Consider the following 20,032-nt stretch of genomic DNA (forward strand, 5'->3'; position numbering starts at 1 on the left):
GCAGACCCAGGGCAGCATTTATTGTTTCCCTGTCAATCTTCTCACAAACAGCAATGCTAAGCTCTAGTTTTCTTTAAAAAAATATATCTTTTTGGCTGCAGATCTCTTAGTAGACAAATGAAATGAGTTTATATATGAGCATTGTGCTGCTTGTAAAGCCCTTTCAGTTTCAAATTTAGTTTTAGTCCTTTTTTTAATCTCCATAGGATTTTCCCTAAATAAGCAGAACTAGGGCAGTGCTCGTGACAGATGGATATAAAGAAGACTTGGATGCTGGAGAGACTTTACTGGGCTTGGGGATCTGAACTGGGGTGCTTTCCTCATCACCCAACGAGTTTAATTTGTCTGCAGGCTGTTAATTTTCACCTCTAAAGCAGAGGGCATGGCAACAGAGAGCGTTCCTTGGCAACAGATTCCTGGGTTCATTAAAGCAGAGGTGGGAGGTTTGCAAATGGAAAAAGTTGAGAGATATTAGCAAATCAAATGGGTTGAGGCATGAGGAGTCTTGTCAGTCAGGCGGGGGTGACAGGAGAAGGAATAGTAAACAACATGCAGACTGTTTTGAAGGAGATGTTTTGGAAGGAGGCAGATCCAGGATTTGCCTGTTTTCCTGCTTTCCCAAGGGCTGAATGGACTGGAGAGGGCTGGGAGGAACCTCTGTGTGTCTGGCTGACTGTGGACAGTGAGCTGAAGAGGTTACTTAATAAAAAAATTGATTTTTACAAACAGGATTCCAAACTCTGGTTTCCCCACTAGGGCTTTTACAAAAGTTCCAGTTTGTTTTGATCCTCTCCAAAACTGAAGCTGGCATTTTGTTGGTAAAATCCCACAAGAAGCCCTTTGAGAGGAGTCTGGGGGAGCATGGCCATGCCCAATCCATGCCCTCCCTCCTTCCCCATGGAGCAGGCAGTGTGTGCCACACGCCTCTGCCTGCAGCCAGATGGGGGCTGTTTGCTCTGTGACTGCTAAATATAAATACTGCAATTAATTAATAATGCCCAATGCACATCACTAAATTAGAAATAACTCGAGTTTGTACCAGCATACAGAGTGTGCTCACAGCTGATCCAGACTGGAGAAGAGGTTTGGAGCAGGGGGAGACAGCTTTGGGCTGCCCTGTCTGTCCCTGCCAGCGGCCACTGTGTCCCCTTGGGAGGGCAGGGGAAGCCCCTGGTTCTCTCTCAGGTAATGATGTCTCTCCCCTGCTGTGGTAAACAGCCAGATCCCAATCACATCCATCAGAGCAAAGCATTCCAGGCACTTGTTCCAGTCCTATGGTTCTATGATTCTATAATTTATGACTGAAACTATCTTTGTGTCAGAGTTAGTTCAGGAGGACACTCGTATCTGGGCTTCTGAATCTGTCATCTCCTATTAAAGAACAAACAAACTCCCTTGTAATGTACCATAAATAATAATAATACTTTGCAAGAGCCCGCAGCACTGTGTTATTGCTGTGCTAATCAGGGAGGCACTGGGCCATTATGAGAGTATTCCATGGGGTTTGGGCTTTTTTCCTGCAGGAATGTGCGTGGTTCATAGCTGTGTAGCGTGGCTGATTGGTTTATAAAGCCAGGCTGGGTAATTCCTAGTAGAGGTTAGACAAATTCCCCTCCTTTCTCATTAATTAACCTGTAGGATTTGGTGCCTGTTCTTTGCAGTTCAGTAGAGACAATGACTGCAGGAACATATTTGTGCTCTCTGATATGGAATGGAGAACATCTGCCTTCTGCAGCAGTGAAATAGCAGCAGTGAAATACCAGTGCCTCCAAAGGGCACTGCCAGCCTCTGCTTCCTCAGTGAGGAAATTCCAGGCTGAAATTTCAGTGGGGAGCTGCTGGCTGGGGGATGTTGTCCAATGCAGCATCGTAGCTGGGGAGGGAAGGCAGAGGCTGAAAAGCAAAAGAAGGGAAATCCCCTCATGAAAACAGCAGCAGGGTGGAGGAAAGAGCATTTTGGCAAAAGTTTGCACATCCAGGGAGTGGTTTAGAGCAAAACTCTTCAGTGGGATTAAGGAAGGGAAGCCTTAAAGATCTGAAGGAGATTTCAGTGTTGATGTGGTAACACAATAGCAGGAAGAAAAGAGGAGAGACAGGTGAAATCCTGCAGTGCTGCTCCCACAGGCTGCAGGAAAAGGAACCTTCATGTTTGGGATCCCAGGGCTGTGGTCTGGGTGTCTCAAACCAGGACTCTGCTCCCAGAAGCTGCCCTGCAATACTGTAAATAGTGGTGGAGAGCAGGGTGGCTTCTGGGAGGGTTGGATTGGAGATTGGATTGCGGTGGGAATGTTGGTAAAGTCACCTGTGTGCCATTTCCATGACTCCAGATGTGTTGGATGAGGCACAGGGATGGAGGTTATTTTTGCTGTTTCACTGTGATGTGAGACTGTGTCCTCCTGTTCATAGCCAGCTTGGCTTTTGAGTGGCTCTCCAGCTGCAGGGAATGAGGAGAAAATAAGTTCCACATGGAAAAGTGGCATTAATCTGATAATTTAGGCAGTCACTGCTTCTGCAGAGGTATTCACTGCCCCTTCCTTCCCTGCCTTCACTCCTCTGCTCCCCTGGGAGGTTCTTGCCCATTATTGGTGTCATTGGCAGTCACAAGGACACTCCAGACTGGACTGGAGCACAGCAGCTGGTCCTTATTCTGGAGAGTGAGAAATTTTTGGAGGCTGTGACAGGTCAAATATGACCAGACCACAGCTCTGCTGAGGCTGACTGGGACATTGTGTTATTGATGAGCAATCCTGGAGTTCTTCTGGGGGTTTCCTCTGGAGTGATCCCCCAGACAAACCACCTGAGCAAAGCCTGGTCCCTGCCTCCCCAGTGGGATGTGCTCACACAGGTGGTAGAAATCCCATTTGTTTGCAGGCTAAATGCCAGGGCAGGAGCCTGCAGTGCCAGCTCTGTGCCCAAGCAGCACACACTGGAAGCTGCCTCTGTTTCCCTGTGGGCACTGTGGGTTTTCCTACCAGAGCAGTGCCCATGGCACAATCCCACAGTGCTCTGTGACTCACACCCAGCTCAGGGTGTGCCTGGTAATATTCCATGTCTGGGGTGTGCTGGGTGGGCCCAGAGCCCACTGTGCCCTCAGGAGGGCTGGGCTGTAGCATTCCCTGGCACACCAGGCAGAGAGGCCAGCACGTGGTGCCCTTTCCTGGAAGATGCTTTCTTCCAGTGTGTGGAAATGGAAAAACAGAGTCACTGAATATCCTGAGCTGGAAGGGGCCCACAGGGATCATCAGAGCCCAGCTCCTGGCCCTGCACAGGACCCAGAAGAAGCTCACAGGTGGCTTTTCCCTGCTCCCCCTGCTCTGGCAGGGACTCTGGGCTTGGTCCCCTGCCCGCTGGCTGCCTGCAGAGCACTTTGCATTGACAATGAAGCAGCAGAGGTGCATTTTCTTGGCAGAGAAATGCAGCTGGGTTCTCTCTGAGGTTTCCTGTGCCAGAGAGAAGGGCTGCCCCAGCGCTCTGGGCAGGATGGGATTGTGTGCAGCCTGCTGCCCATTCAGAGATTTAGCTGATCTTGGGGCATTCTTGCCTTTCAGCACCTTTGCAGGGAGCCAGAACTAACCTGGCAACTCTTGGTTTGCTTCTCAAATCAGCTTGGTGTAAACAAGGCATAGGCAGTGAAACTGTGGAACATAAGCCTTATTGACAGGCCTGGTCAGCAGCTGGCAGGAGGAGACAAACTGGGATCATTCTGCTCGTGTGTAGCAGTCCTCCACAGAAATTGTCCTCCTCCTCCTCCAGATCTACACTCCCAGTCAGAGCAGTAGGCTGGGATGTGCCAGACATCCCTTCCCTTGGCACTGCCAGGGTACAACTTTGAGCAAAGTGAGTGGAGTTACTGGGATGATGCAGTGCATGGTTTAAAGCTGATCTTGTGCTTAAGAGGGTCATTGTTGTATTCTTAATATTCTATATTATATATATTTTATATTATATATATTCTATTCAGTATTCTGTTCAATATTCTATATTCTGTATATTTTATTCAATATTCTATATTGTTGTATGATGTGTGTGTGGTGACAACAGTGCAGATCTCATTTAATATTTCCTGGTAGAAAAAATATTTACCCTTCAGTTAGAGATAACCTGAACGTTGCTCTGTTTTCAGTGCAAGTTTCTGGGGGAACAAGTGTGCACTCAGGATGTCTGTCTGTCAGTCAGTTCTGCTGTTCCAGCTCTCCCAGCCCCTGCAGGTTTTGAATCAGTGGGTGAAGCTGTGCTGCCTGTGTCTGACATCCTGAGCAGGTGAGGTACCTGTGAGATCTGAATTCCAGGGCTGCACAAAACTGTGGCCATCACCTGCTGCAGGACATGGGGCCCTCCTCAGAGAGGACCCTGATTGACAACACACAGACTGACTGTCAGAGGTGGGATTTTCCAACCAGAGCCTTCCTGTGGATGTGAATAACTTTCCTGGTGTTTCTGTCACTCGAAACTTAGGCAGAATTCCAAAGTTTGGACAGCTATAAGCATTTGCCTCCTGACTCCTTCTTTTGTCAGCCATCTCTGGGAATAATGATGACTGTCAGTGCCTGTGCAAAAGGTGATGGGATATGGCTTGATGGAACTGGAGCAGGCTGTGTGGGGCCCCAGCAGTGCAGAGATGCTGGGCAGCATCCCTTCAGTCCTGCCTGCACTTCTGGTCTGTCCCATTTCAATAAATAAGTGAAGACACCTAAGCCCTGATCCTGCTGAGTGGCACAGGACCAGCAGAAAGTGGCAGTCACGAGGAGCTGCGTGTTGTTCCCTGACTCAAAATCTCCAGCTGCAGGAAAAATGTTGACTCCTCCAGAGGCTAGGAGCGGGAGATCCAAATGCCCTTCTGCCCTTGAGGCGTGGAGAAAAAACCCTTGCAAATGCAACCCTAAATCCTCTGCAGCTGTAAGTGAGGAGATTGGAGCTCCTGCTCAGATTTTACAGCATATCCTGTGCGTGGATCCAGCCTGTCCAGTGTCCCCAGTGTCCTGCCTGTGCCCAGAGCACGCTGCCAGCCATTCCCCGCGTTGTCTCCAGGGTTCCTACCTGCCCCCTCCTGTCCCTGAAGCCAGCTGCAGACTCAGCTGCCAAAGAGGGGATTTTGGGAATATTGGTGGGGCATTTTCCTGTCCTCAGGGGTGTGTCAGTCCTTCTGCGGGCTGCCCCTTCCTGTGGGCACCGAGCCCCGGGATGGCGGCAGGGGCTGCGCCACCGGCGCCGTGAGCGGCCTTGGCCAGGTGCTGGCAGCCCCGTGTGCTGTCCCAGCATGGGCAGGACCATGTCGACGTGCGTGTCCCAGCTGGAGGATCCGCGAGGATTCAGCCCCGTTCCCAGTTGGCTCTACACATCCCATATGCTGCCGCCGCCTCTTCTAACCAGCGCCAGACACCGCCAGCTCCTCTCCCTCGACGTGGTGGGTGGCCGGATCGATGAGCAACGCTTAGCGAGTGTGTTTGCTTTCTTAACTGTGCAGCTGTGGCCAGAAAGTGGGGGAAATCCGGGGCAGCAGGCAGGGGATGAACAGCCGGAGAAGGGAGCAGGACGCCGGTGCTGGGGGAGGATCACCCCGGGCAGGTGCAGCGCTGGGCTGGGCCGGGAGCTTTGCTTTCAGTGGGAAGGGGACTCATCCTTGTTCATGTGCAGAGCAGAACGAGAACCTGCTGCCCTTTGAACGTCAGCAAAATCCCCAGCTCTTGCTGAGCGTGGAGCATGTGCTGGCTCTGCAGAGCTGGCGTCCTGCAGCGCTGGGGACGAGGATGACCGGCCCCGGCAGGAGGGCACGGGGTACCCGGGGCGCTGGGTGCCTGCGGGGACCCTCCCCAAGTTCGTATCGCTCCCCCCTCCCTCCCCTCCCTTCCACTCTCCTCTCCTCCTGCAGAGTTTCAAAGCACGGCAGAGAAAAAAAAAAGAAAAAGGACATCCCCCTCCCCTCAAATCCCTCGGTCCGTGACTGAAATAAATAAGCACAATCACAGGTAGTGAGGAGGCTGCTAATAACGTGCTCCTGACAGGCACGGGATTGCCGGGCTGAGGGATGGCTGACTGAAAGCTCCAGGCTAGGGTGGGGGTGGGGGGCTTCTTTTTTTTCCTGCCAGCTCTCGCCAGGCAGTAGGGATTTTTTTTTTTTTCCTTCCCCTTCCTGATAATAAGGACATCATCAGAAGCAAGATGCAGTGGCTAAGGGATGGAACAGGAATGGTGAGTTCAGGTAGCTATGTCTTTCTCTTTTCCTCTTATTGCAGTACTTTGACAGGGAAATGAACCTCCGTCCTATCTCCTGACTCCTCCTTTACTCCCTGTCCTTGAAACCATTGATCACTCTGTAGCCATTTTATAGACTCTGCGTTCCCAAACTGCTGAGCAAAAGAAGGAATTAAAAGCAAGGAAGGAGGGTGGGCATGCCTCGGGGCGTGGGAGGGGGTTCCGTAGGGCGAGCCGGTGGGTTCGGCGGGGGAGCAGAGGGTTTGTCCGGTTCCCCGGCGTGTGGGGTGTGCGGTGGGAGAGCGCTGGAGGAGAGGAGTGCCGGCACAGGGCTGGCTGTGCCCGGGGCAGCCGGGACCTGTCACTGTGCCCCTCCGCCGATGATGAGTTGCGGTGCGGGGGGAGCCCGGCGTGCCGAGGCTGGGCGCGCCTGCAGCAGCCTGGCAGACACTCCTCCGGCTCGGCACAGCCGCCGAGCACCGCCAGCCCCGCCAAGGCAGCTCCTGCCGCCCTGCGAGCCGAGCCGAGCCGAGCCGGCTCCGAGGGCTGCGTGGCCGGGGAGAAGCGGGGAAGTTCCCCCAGCCCAGCAGGGCCCCCCCGTCTCATTGAGAAACTTCCCCGGGAAGCGATGCGGGTGTTCGGAGATGCTCCTCCCGCCCCAGCTCGCCCTCCTTGCCCAGCCCGCCTTTGCGCTGGCATTTCCCGCACGGCTCCGTGCGGGGCTGGGCTTTGCAGGTGCTGTTGGATTTGCCCTTCCCGGCTCTCTCCGTGCTGCGGGAGGCTCGGGCATCCCTGCGGGCTGCTCCCGGCTCGGCACCGCTCGGGCTCAGGCCGAGCTGGCGTCACCCGGCTCAGCCCCCGCGTTCCGGCTCCGGGGGCACCGGCAGATGCTGCCGCCGGCGGGGAGCCTTCGGGAGGGATCGCTGCCCGTTCTCTGCTGCCCTCCGTGCCCTCCCCGCTCCTCACACACACGGGCCCGGGGGTCTGTGCTCCCGCAGGGCTCCGGCGGTGCTGGCAGTGCCGTGTGCGGTGTAGGCAGCAGCCCGCAGCACAGCACAGGTTTCTTTGGGGTGCTGTGTAAGGCTTGTCTGCCACCCCAGCAGCGCCTCGGGGGGTTTGCTGCCACCTTCCACCCTCGGAGCATCAGGAGGGATGGCAGTCCTTCCTCTGTCCTCCTTGTCCCGCACCGTGCCCTCTTCCGTGCCGTGTCAGGGATAAAAGTGGTGCCGGGAAGCCGGGGCGGCTCTTGCCTCCCTTTCCCTCTTCTCCCAGGCGGCTGCTGAGCCCCGCTGGGGCCGGGCTGGCGTGCTGCAGGACGAAGTGCTTTTCTAATTGCCCCAGCACAGGACTTGACATCTTCTTGCCCTCTCATCTTCCCAGATCCCTTCCTTGCTGCCGGCTGTGTTATTCTGTTCTCATTAGTCTAATCTTTGCTTTCTTTTTGAGAGAAATTACAGTGGTTACTGTAGGGTGTAATAGAAGATATTTTTGGGGGAAAGTAAAACTCCGTTAGTTGGTTTTGTAGCAGGAATTCCCCAATATTGCTCCTTCTAACAAGGGAAAAATAAAAGAGAGAGCTGTGGTTTCCTAATTTCATACAGCAGTTCAGCAGTACAGTTGGAGATACCCACATGTCTTCAGATATCTGAAAATAAAAAATTATTTCAAAACAGCAAAATGAAACTGAACCAAATAAGATAAATCCAATGGAGATGTTTGCAGTCCCTGGTGGTGAGGAGTCTGTTTCCCTGGGCATGGGTGGCCTGAGGTGTCAGGGGCTCCTGCCCTTGGAGCACCTAAAGCCAAAGTCCTGCCAACACTTGGTCCCTACAAGTTCTGCTCCTTTAGCAAGACAAGATGTGTTGGTCCAGATGTCCTGGCTGAGTGCTAGTGTGGATAGCAGTGTTCCCTCCAATGCAGATTTTCCTTGCTGTCCCCACTGGTAAGTTATTTGAAATTTTAGTACTTCAGGTGTTGATCATTTGGTGGACTGTGCTAAACAAGGGAGTTATTCCACACCGGGGTAGCTGCATTTCAGTAATTCAGTGGGAATATTATCACCTCAGTCTGCTGGCTAAAATGTACTGTGGAACTATCAGCCAGCTCTGCTTGCTCCTGAGTGAGGGTTGGCTGCTCTGTTCACACAGCCTGCCATGCTGTGCACAACCTCAGCCTTTCATCCTGAGCATCACTAGACCCATTTCCATGGGCACTGAGTCTCTGTTATGGTTTTTCAGCTGTCTTTTTTACTCCAGTATTTTCTGTGTGCTAAAGACCAGTGTGCAATACACATTTATTCTGGCAGCATCCCATGACTTTGTTCTGCTCAGGCACATTGGTCAAAACCTGGATTTTAGCCTGGTTTCTCCCAGATTCTGCACAGCACTGATTTGTTAAAAATGCTGTTTTCTGTTGTTCTCAGCTTGGGTTCAAGACTCAGATCTGCTCCCTTTTAGAGTTACTCATCATTAAGAAGTGTGTCACTAATGCTTTACAAGTGATAGTACCTTTTGTTCTTGTGGCAGGTGGCTTTTTTTCCCCAAATCAGCCCCTAAACCCAAGCTATTATCCCATAATATTAAGCTGTTGGAGCTTCTTTTTTCCCTCCTTTGCATGTGCTGCTTCCCATTTTTTAAACAATTAATCTTTTGCCAATTATGCTGGCATCCCACGGGGGTGTTTTCCATGCTTCACTGGTACCACGTTGCTAAACTCTCTAGTATCTGTTCCTAACCTAGAAAAATTCAACTAATTGTCATTGGTAGTGATGAGAATCAATCTGCACATCTGAGCAGTGTGTGAGTGCAATGATTATTTGGTCTGGCATTCTTCAGAGAGTATTGATCCAGCATGGTAATCAGATGAGTTGGATTAAATCAGGACAAAATACAGCCTCTTCTGGAATAGTTTTTTATCTGACAAGGGCACAGTTTTTTCCCCAGTCTTTGACTGTATTGCAAGTAACACAAGTGTGAATCTTCCATGGTATTTCCTCACAAAGGGTCTCCTTTTGGGTTTAATGCTGTGCCTGTGACAGTCCAGGGGAGTGCAGCCATCACCTTCAATAGGTGCAGTTGCAGCTTTTTTCTTTCACAGCCATAAATAGTGATATTTTTACACTGCCTGTTGTTGAAATACTTAAAATCAAGCTGCTGTTGATATTTTCCATTTCTCTTGTAAGCAAAAAGTAAAACTCTTGTAAATCATAACAACCTTAAATATGGTGAGGAGGAATTCAGTGAATCAAAGGGCCAGAAGCTGCAAGTGGTGGAGATGCCCCTGAGTGGGGCAGGTCAGCAGCATTTTTCCTCACTGATTCTTTTCCACTTGTCAGTCCAAAAATCACAGGGAATTGGAACCACAAAGTACTCTTTGCACTCCATAATCCTAAAAATCTCAATGTGAAGTCTGGAAAAGAGAAGTAGAAAAAAGCAGTTTGGGTTTGACTTTCGTTTTTGAAAGTTTGGGTAAGCAAAAGCAGCTGGTGGAGAGCAGCCAGGCCAGGGCAGGATGGAAAGAGGAGCTTGTGGTATCCAGGCTCTAGGGAAAAATGGGACTGAAGAGGCCCTGAGCCGTATTCCTGCAGAGATCAAAGGGAGCAGGGAGTGCTGGCTGCTGCTGGAGCAGTCCCAGGCAAGCTCCTGAGTGCTGTGGGTGTCCTGCAAAGGATGCTGCCTGCTCTCCATGCCCTGTGGCCTCAGCAGGGAGGGCTTTTCCAGCAGAGTGGGACATTTGGAAGTTTGTTCCTGTTCGTCCAGGTCTCCTGTCACTGCAGGTTGGTGCTTGGCTTGCCTGAGCTCTGCATGCAGTGGAGAATTCCGTGGGTGCTGCAGGGCCATGGAGCCCCCAGAGCCCCAAGTCCATCCCACCAAATGCATTTCTTTGTGGGATTTTTCTTACATAGTTGCTGTTCACTTTTCCATTTCTCTCCCACTTTGGGGCTGCTTTAACCTTTCAGTTATAGCCTCCTGCTGGTGCTGCTATGCCAGATGTCCAGGATAAGAAGGAGCTGATGCTGTGGTAAATAAAAATGTTTGATAAATCCATGCTCCGTGCTGATGATTGTCCTTGTGTCAGTCCCAGGAGGGGCTGGGAGGAGGCCTGGCTCCATTTCCATGGAGTTCCCACCTGCTGGATAAGGGACACACCAGTAACTCCTCTGTCTCTTGACATACATCAGGGATGTCTGGAAAGCCCTGGGAGGCTGTGGCATAGGAAGCAGGATTTTGTGGAGCTCTGAGCAGGCTGTGCTTGCTGGGAAGCCACACACCCCATGTGGTCACTGTGTCCATCTGTCCCTCCTGCTCAGGGTTTGTGTTTGAGCACCGCAGCCTTTGCAAACCACAATGGTTTTTAACTGCTGAGAACCTGATTTCCTTGTATCTCATCAAAGGGTTTTTCTTTTTTGAACACTTCTTGAAAAATCTCTGAAATGCTTCAAGCTGACATCTTAATGTATTTATGACATTAGCTGCTTCTGCTCTGGAGTGGTTGCTCTGAATCTCTTTGAGCCTGGCTGTTATTTTGAACATGACTAATTCCCTGAGTGACTAAGCTCTTAGATAATAGGAAAAATTCATCAAGTTATCTCGGGCTCCAATAGTTTCTATTGTTATGAAAAGACAACTTATGAAAAAAAAATACAAAGATGCTTATTATGTAATATGGGCAGGGAGAGGAGAGGTGTTGGTAGGGACTGGCTGAGGGCTGTGTCTGGGAAAGGCAGGAGTGCAGGCTCAGGCTGTGGCATCTCCAGCTCAGTCTGGATGAGAAGTACAGAATTCCTTGCCTGGAGCTCTGGTGATTCCTGCTGAAGCCAAGGAGCTGTGCTCTTGTACAGAAGTGTGTTCAGAGGGGATCCCAGCCCCTTCCTCCCCGTTCTGCCCTGCTGCAGAATTCCTTGGATTCAGACCCAGGATAACGCTGGGCACGCAGTGAATTGCACCACACCTTCTCTGCCAGGTTGTTTCAGGCAGCACCCGGAGCTCTCCCCACTCCTGCAGGGCCATGTTCCAGGCAGGACAGCAAACCTCAGCTCCATCCCACTGGATTTTCCCTTTGGTGCTGCTGATCCCCAGCACAGACCTGCCAAAGTGCTGCTTGTGCCAGCACAGCACCAGGTGCCTTCCTGTGCCTGTGTGTGCAGCTGTGTCCCACACAGGGGGGATTGTCCCTGGGATCCCTCACAGCCAGGATCCCTCTGGCACAGCCAGGGTCCCCTTGGCTGTCACACATTGTCACGAGCTGCAGGAGGGCAGTGCTGGCCGTTCCTGGAAGGCAGCAGCCTGTGCTCACTGTCACTGCAAGGAGTCCCACTGAGCTGGGAGAGGGAATGGAGCCTACTGGCATCCCCTGCCTTGATTGGAGAAAGGGAAAAAAAGTGGAGAGAGGCTCTAAAGTTCTTTTTTAATGCTGATATTGCTGATAAAAATGAGTGCACTATGTTCTATTCATACACCTACTGCCATCCATCTGGAATTCCTACTTCATTAGGTTGGCTTGCACTGTTTTCTTCATTAAAAGAGTGCCAGATTCAATAGGCTGTTCCCTCTCCTTTTTTTGGGAGGCAGAGAGAGGGGGAGAAAACGATTTATATGAAACACATCCAATTCTCTGGGTTAATTTGTGTGAAGAACATGAGACCCGTGGGTCAGCTTCTTAATGAGGTGTTTTTTCCTTTTCTCAGTGTCTTGACAAGGAGAAGCCCAGGGAAGCCAGAGCCAAGTGTCACAGGAGGGGGTGAGGAGGCTGCAGAGAGCTCTGGCCGATTGCTTTTCCTCCTCATTCCCTTGCAGGTGCTGAAATGCACCCTTTGATTTTCATGCCATAGAGTTTCCCTGTGTCTGTGCAGCTGAATTTCTCTGGGTGACACTGACCCTGAATTCAGAATTCAGAATTTAGTTTCTAGCATGTAATAATTTTTTTTCACACAGTACTTTGCCCAGATGTGCTGATGTGAAGATCCTGCAATTTAATGTCACAGTGCCTGGAGGGAGCACTTGTCTTCCCCCAAGCAAGGGACCTGGCTTGCATTTTTCTGCAGTTTGGGCTTTGCTTTCTTTACCTTTTTCCAGGCTCAACAGTGAGCCCAAAAGCTGAGAAATGAAATTAAGGAGTGAAGGTCTCTGAGTTCCTTTAGGCCAGGGGCTGAGGTTTTTTCAGACAAGGAGATCTTACATAAGGTTCAGCATCTGAATTGGATGGGTCCTTTTAAACAGAACTTGCTCGGCCCCTGAAGTCTTTTTCTGTGACCAGGGTAATTGGTGTTACCACATCTGATTTCTGCAAGATTTGAGGGGGTTTTATTTCCTTTTTTACTACTGGGAATCTGAAGATGCTTCTGGAGTGCAGGCTGGAGTGTGCTGCAGATGCAAAGAGAGCAGAAAGCACTCGGAACACCATTGCCAGGGGCAGGAGATTTTAGTCTGTCTTAATGCTTTAAGTTCAAGTCAACTTAAAAATAGAAGATTTGTTGTTCTCAGTGCAATCCAGAGGAGCACAGTGGACTCAGCCCCCCAGACAGGCTCTCTGTGCCATTTCAGCTTGGTCTGTGTAGTGTCCCAGGAGCTGTGGCACTGGTTCCGTGGGGACATCGCTGCTGTGGCTCAGCTGCTGCCCATCTTTGGGTGGAATTCTTGTGGGGTTTTTCCATGGAATGCTTGGAGAAGTGACCTGGAGATGCTCAGGTCCTTCCCCATGGCCTCGGAGCTTTGTGCAGCTCTTGGCCAGGTGGCCATGCAGGTGCAGCTGAATTCAACCTCCAGCAGTGCCCTGTGTGCCCTAAACATTGCAGAAGTGAGCTTAGGAACTTAATTGCTTCTCTTTCCAGCACTCCCAGCCTGGCCACAAGGGCATCTTGCTTCATGTAGTCCTTCCCTGCTCTGTCCCATATCTGCCTTCTCTCCCACTTCACTGCTTTGCTGACTCTCAACTTACGCAGTCCTTTAGGAAGAGGAAATTACTGGAAAAAAGTCCCAAGTTCATGTGGACAGTGAGGAAGCTTTCCATTTGAGGGATGGAGTGGACAGGCAAGGAGCTGTGGGTGACTGGAAAGTTGATTTTTCACAGCCAAAATCAGGCCCAAGTCCAAGTGTCTACAAGTATTCCTCCATCTTGCAGTCTGGGTAAGGAATTTTAGGTGTTTGGGGATTTTTAAAGGTTCCCATTAAACCATTCCATAAACATAAAAGATTTTTGAGATTCCTGAGGAAAAAATCTGCCCTTTGCAGCAGCTCTGCAGCTCGCAGGCTGGTGCCTCCCATCTGGCCCAGGATGGAAAAGAGGGCTCTGCCAGGCATTCTGTGAAGAGAAAGGAAAAAGAGGCAACTCCCAGCTTAAGGAAATACTCCTTTTTGGAAACAGCAAATCATAATCTCACTAGCCTTTAATCTCTGAAACCCCGAGTTTAATTCCTGCCTAGATTTAGAAAAAAAAAAATTTAATGGTTTTCTTATAATCTCTGCTGGAGTCTGTGAGTCCCCCCCCACAGTGTCCAGTGTCACAGCAGCGTTTGTGAGCACCCAGTGTGGGACACTGGGAATGGAGGATCAGGTGCTCCACATCTCTGGGAATGGAGGAGCAGGTGCTCCCACATCCCTGGGAATGGAGGAGCAGGTGCTCCCACATCTCTGGGAATGGAGGAGCAGGTGCTCCCACATCCCTGGGTACCATCCCTGGGTACCATTCCTGGGTACCATCCCTGAGAATGGAGGATCAGGTGCTCCCACATCCCTGGATTCCATGACTGCCTGTTCCTTCTTGGGGGCAGGATTAATTCAGCTGGAAAGTTTAAACTTCCCTCATGGTACCACAAAGCTCTGGAGTGGGGTTCGTGCTCCAGGTGGGAGTGCAAAGGAGCTGACGCAGTTTGGGGCTGACAGCCACCAGCAGTGGTTTCCCCTTGGCCATGGATTTCATCCAACCAGACCAGTTTTATTCCTGCTCAGAATCATGAGCCACACTGCTTTGTGTGAAATTTCCCCCATTTCACTGAGACCTAGCTCCTTTGGCCAAAGGGCAGCAGATTTGGGCTCCTCCTGTCCCATCCCAGGGCTAGCCACACCACTTCCTCCAGTGGCATGGCCACAATTCTCTGGTTAATTAAGGTTAAGAGTTTTGTGGCTCTTTTTCCCAGTTAATAGAAGGTGGAGCTGGTGTGTTGTGTCAGGACTCTGCTCCTCACAGTCCTCTGGAGTTGTTCATGATGGACTAGAGCCCTGACCAGTCTAAAGGATGCCCAGCAGGGTACAAGTCCTTGCCACAGGAGCATCTAACTCCCCAGACTGCCTCTGAGGAGTCTATCTGATTTATTTTGTGTGTGTGGTTTTACATTTCTTCATGTCAGCCTTCAGTTGGTTTTAACAGTAGGAAACACAACATAATGAAAACATGATCTTCCTTTGTAATTATGACACAATCTTTAGTCTGAGTTTCCTCTTCCAAGGTTAAGCATCTAAAACAAGTTACTCCACTCTGCCTGTCCCAGGGTGGAGGCTGTTACTCTGCACAGGGATCGATGACAGGACAGGGAATTGGAGCTGACACCGTGTCCCTGCACTGTCCTGGCACCTGATGTGGGGACCTGGGAGCTGTCCTTGCACGGGGAGTGCAGGGGCTGTCACACTGCAGCCCCAAATCCCGGCTGCTGTGTTTGCCGAGCCGCAAGGAGTGGGATGTGCTAATTACTGGAGACATCCATTGGAGGGAGACGTGGTCACAAGGCTGAGCCCGGCGCGTTCCGCACGGGAGGATTTGGCTTCATCCGTTTCCTCCAGAATTCTCGTCTTGTAATTAATGTCAGTGTAGGGCCCCTCAGTTTGTTCCCCGGGTGCCCAGAGTTGCCTGTCCTGTACCCGTGTCCATCAGACGGGTGCGGAGCGGGGTGGGTGCGATGTGAGCCGAGCCCCGGCTCCTTCCCCGGCTGCTGTCCCTCCGCAGGGGTGCTGAAATCCCACCCTCCTTTCTGGCCCGGCACAAGCCCTGGCTGGTCCTGCATCACAAACTGGGCTCCCCAAAGCTCCTGTGGCGTGTTCTGTGCACTGAGGGATGTGTGTTTTATGTAACTGATACAAATCTCCCCCTTCCTCGTTTCGCTCTGTACAGAGCCTTAGACCAAACTTCCCAGAAAGAATTCCATGAAGTTCAACTTCACCGTGGTTTTATATAAACCCCTGCTGTGTAGGTGTGCTTTATCAGGAAGGCTTCTAAGAGAAGGTACCATCCATTTTCGTAGTAAAATTAACATTTAGTGCACGCAGAAGGCATGGGAAATTATATAAAGCAGCAAGTACTGTTGGGAATACTGCGAATATAATTTAAATAGAAGCTTCTCTGCAGTAAATCTGTTTGTGCTGCTGTCACACACACAGAGCCTCCTCTGGAGCCCCAAACCTGTCCCTGGGTGAGGGGAGGCACCCGGAGCTTTCCTGCCTGGTCTTTGAGGGGGTGTTGGAGCTGGTGAAGGGGATGCTGCTGCTGAGCCTCCCGGGTGCAGCATCCCCCGGGTGCAGCATCCCCCGGGTGCAGCATCCCCCGGGCTCCCCAGGGCAGGCAGCACAGCAGTGGGGTCCCCACAGCCTCCCGAGGCTCCCGTGGGGGGGTTTGGGGCCAGCAGCTCAGGCGGGGCTGGCTCCGTGGCACTGTGGCTCTGTTTGCAATCCGTGCCCTCCCCCGCGCTCTGAGTGGCTCAGCTCTCGCATAATGCCAGCCCAGAACTGCCAGGCTCGGTGCTGGCAGTGAAACCCTCCCGTTGGGCTCCGGAAGTGCTTAGTGAGCATGTGTGAGGTGTGCACCTTCGTTCTGGAGGTTTCCCAGCCTCTGCTGCTCCCCCCCTGCCCTGCTTCGGCTCCCCTGGCTCCCTGCAGAGCCTCACGGCTTCTGCCTTGAAACCTCGCTGGCACTTCCAGGAGACAGAGCCAGGGATGGGCTGTGCCTGCTGAGGGTCCCCAGGCCCCGGGGGGTGTGCACCAGCAGAACATCTCCACCGGGCTGCTTCTAACATTTCCTCTGGGCTCCACACCCAGGCTCCCTCTGTGCTCACTGCAGTTTAGAGGAAAAGATAAACTGGCCGTAAAATCCCTCTGAATTCAGGCTGGTTGTATGTTTTGGGGAAGTCGTTGCTGCTTCTGAGATTGAAACTGGAATTTCCTGGCTGTTTTTGTAAGTTCAGGTTTATGGTTTGGAAAATTGCCTGCGTTGTTTTGGAAAAGGATGGTAGCAATAATAATAAATATTCCACATCTATTACGTGTTGGAACTAAGCGATCTCCAAGGTCCCTTCCAACCCAAATCATTCTGTGTTTGCTATTCTGATTAGTCTAAAATTACATCAGACAGACTGGCTATCCTAAAAATGGATCCTTGATAGAAAATGCAGGTTTGGAAGCTGGGGATGAGGCAGATCCATGACCTGGATCCAGCCTGGCATGTGTGCTAATGGGGCAGCCTGGGGCAAATTTAAAGCAGCTTCCTGTGATTTTACAGGTGAAAAAGGGCTTTTAACGGCCCTCCTGAATGAGAAACACCCTGCCTGGATGGAGTAGGGGCCTCAGATGCTGGAGGGAGCCTCTGGCTGGCACTTATCACCCAAAATACACCACCTAAGGAACCCAAACTGTCCTTGTTTCTAATGCTGCTCAACACAGCCCAGCCTCTGCATCTGCGAATGCATCACAGCCTGCACGTGCTCCAGAGCTGGTCAGAAATGAGCAGGATGGTGCTGGCTGAGTGCTGCTCTGGCACAAACCAGAGGGTCTGAGTGGAGGCCATCGATGTCCTGTGAAGACTCAGTCCTGCCATGGTCTCTCCTTTGATGGTGTTTGGGGTGGATACAGGACCCTCCTGGTTTTGAAGGAGCCCTCTTGGCAAAGAAAGGAAATAAAACCAAGCCTTGCTTGAACAGCTGTGTTTGGTGTTGGTGTGAGTAGTGAGCTGGGGCAGGAGCATCACCCCCTGCCCCTTCCCCTTCCCCAGGAGGGCACTGCAGGACAGGCTGCCCCTTGGTGGTGGGGCTGAGGTTAAAGCATGAAGCTGGCCAGGTTTAGACATGAAAGGGCTGCCCAGCTCTCCCCGTTTGCTGCAGGAGAACAGACCAGGTGCTGTGTGGTGCCTGTTGGCCTCGTGTCTGTGTGGGAGCGTTTGGAGGCGCAGCTTTCCTGGAAGGTGCCGTGCTCAGCCCCCGGATGCACATTTTAGTGCATTATGCATATGCATTGGCAGCATTTCTATATTTGTCTTTGTCTGGAAAATCATTTGCTTTTTCCAGCTGAGTGTATCTGGTCTGTGTGCATTGTGATGCCTCTCTGAGGTACCTGCTGGTTCTGGGAACTGAGATTGAGGTTTGGGATATAGCACCTGGCACCTGGACCATAAACTCTGAGTGTGTGTGAGTGTGATTTTAATGTAGGAACGAGCATTTCTGGCTGCTGCAGAGGGAATAAAGGCCCTCCATCTGTCCTCCCCCCTCCTTTATAGATCTCTGTCTGTAGAGTCAGAATTCAGTTTAACTCTTAGCTGGAGACAGCCAGGGCAGTGCTGAGGGGAGAGGTTACAGGATTCGTGATGGGAGAACGATTGCACAGAGCAAAACCGTGATTCCCCCTGCCCAGCTCCCACATTTCAGGCTCACAGCAAATTCCCAGGTTACCATGAGTTGCCTTTTTGTTATTTTGGCCGCTTTGCTCCTGCTCCCCTCCCCGCTCCGACCGGGCTCCCAGCAGCAGCGGCTCTCGGGGCTGTGTTTTCCAGGGAAGCTGGGTGCTTCCAGGGCAGCCGCATCCCGGGGCGGTGCGGAGCGCCGTGTGCGCGGCTCGGAGCGCTGGGAGCCGCCTCGGAGCCGCCTCGGAGCCGCCTCGGAGCCGCCGGGCCGGAGCATCCGCGCCACGTCGGGAGCGCGGGGCAGAGCCGCGGCTGCGTGGCGCTCGCTGTCACGGCGGGCGGAAGCCTCGCGTATTTATGGAGCCAGCGCTTCCTTCTGCGTTTGAGTGACAGCCAGGATGCTGTCGCTGCCTGGTCACTGGAGCTGATTAGTATGCGCCAGGGTCCGCCTCGCTCCGAGGGATGCAGCCGCAGCAGCTTGCAGAGCTGTCACACTCACACGGGCTCCGTATCTGCACTGGCTTGACGAATTAAAAAGCGAGCCAGCCAGCGAGAGAGAGACCCGGAGAGAGAGGGGGGACGAGACAGAGAGAAGCTTGCAGACAGCGCTCGCTCTTTTCCTAAAGGAAGGATTTTGCATCCCGAGTGCTCACTGGTTGTGATGATGCTTCACTTAGCGGGCTCAGAATGAGCTAGAGACAGCAGATAGGGGAGAAACTAAAGGCAGAGCACAAAGCATTACGAACCAACCCAAAACCAGGAACAGTTTTCTCCTCTATTCTAGCATGGTGGATGTATGGACAGTCTTACAGAGCAGAGGTTGACTTCTCCAAATCTGCCAGCCCCACACCTCGAACACTACAGTGTTCTGCATTGCACCATGACCTTGGATGTTCAAACGGTGGTCGTTTTTGCAGTGATTGTGGTGCTATTGCTTGTGAATGTCATACTCATGTTCTTCCTGGGCACTCGTTAAATGGATTTTTTCTCCTGAGCTGTTGGGGGCTACTACTACCACTAGCAATTCAACAAGAGAGCACGAGCGGGAGAGAGAGAGAGAGAAAGGCGAGAGAGAGAGAGAAAGAGAGAGAGAGATTTCTTACTGAGGGGGGAAACGCGTTGAGCTTCAACATGGCCTCGCTGTGATATGTATGACGTTGGTATTATTATCTCTCCCTAAATCTTTTGTCATGTCTTGTCTTTTAAGTATGCCTGTAAGTGTAGCTGCTTTTGCTGGGGTTTTAAATGTGATAAATAATAATAGCGATCCAGTGCTCCGTGGTTCTGTGCTACGAGACAGAGCTGGGCTTCTTTAGGCAGCAGCAGAGTGGAAATGATCTGTCTGGGGTGAGCACTGGCTGTGTTGTTTTGCTTTCCTTTCAAATAGAGGCTCAAGTTAATAATAAGTCGTTTTGTGTGCGATTTCTAGCAAGCAGTTAATGTGCAATGTCTGTGAGAGTAACCGTGTAGGTGCCAGGTGAGAGGTGCTGCTGTGTGCAACGGAATCGAGCTGTGGGCATTTTTTAGGGGGGAGGGTGGTGTTTGAGAAATCCTATTAAAGGATTAAATCTTTGCTAAAATAACATTCAGCCACAGAAAAAAAAAAAAGAGAAAAATTCTACTTACTGTATTTATCTGTGTTGCCTTGATGATCTGATTTGATTTCTGAAGATTCAGCCCCAAAGCCTCCAAATTCTATATGTCCACACTGATGTAACCCAGCTCCTTTCTTTAGAGATGTGAGAGGCACCAAAACATAACCTGCTGGGTTTTTATTCTGGTTGTACGTGGTTTCTGTCTCTGCAAATTGGGAAGGAAAGATCAAAGGGAAATACAAGCTTTGTTTTTCTTTGCTAAAGCAACAGATACGGAGGGGTTGGGTTTTGCTTTGATTTTCTACAGATCTGATTTTGGCTTGCTTTTATTTTTTTCATGTGTGTGTGTATTTATAAAATTTTGGGGAATGTATCTAAGAAAAATCTTTGCCCACCTCAAGGATAATGAGCTTTTGAGATGGGTTGCTTTGCGTGACTTTATTTACATTGATTTTCTGGAAAATGAAGTGCTAAGTTGTGTATTATGGGCTTGCTGGAAAGGTGTCCAGCAGTTAGAGGTGTTTCTAGCCCAAAATTGCAATGTTTACAGCTTGGGAGCAGGGCTGGCTGGGGGCTCCAGTGGCAGCACGAGAAGTTTGGAGAGAATACGAAGGGAATGTCTGGAAAGAGTAATGCCTTTTCCTCTGGAAA

General features: G+C 51.2%; 2 protein-coding genes across 3 annotated transcripts in view; both read left to right on the top strand.

The window, feature by feature from the left end:
• Positions 1-20,032, top strand: part of ARHGEF9 (Cdc42 guanine nucleotide exchange factor 9) — a 202,913-nt gene that overhangs the window by 72,605 nt on the left and 110,276 nt on the right. The gene's annotated exons all lie outside the window — the stretch shown is intronic.
• Positions 18,237-18,869, top strand: LOC132333824 (uncharacterized). The gene has a single exon (XM_059859295.1). The coding sequence runs from the start codon at positions 18,583-18,585 to the stop codon at positions 18,760-18,762; it is 180 nt and encodes a 59-aa protein (XP_059715278.1). The 5' UTR covers positions 18,237-18,582; the 3' UTR covers positions 18,763-18,869.

Source organism: Haemorhous mexicanus, chromosome 14 (assembly GCF_027477595.1).
Source record: "Haemorhous mexicanus isolate bHaeMex1 chromosome 14, bHaeMex1.pri, whole genome shotgun sequence".
Classification (NCBI taxonomy): domain Eukaryota; kingdom Metazoa; phylum Chordata; class Aves; order Passeriformes; family Fringillidae; genus Haemorhous; species Haemorhous mexicanus.

What these genes read in the sequence shown, in the direction of transcription:
- LOC132333824 (XM_059859295.1), top strand. Translation starts at nt 18,583, where the DNA reads ATGGACAGTCTTACAGAGCAGAGGTTGACTTCTCCAAATCTGCCAGCC.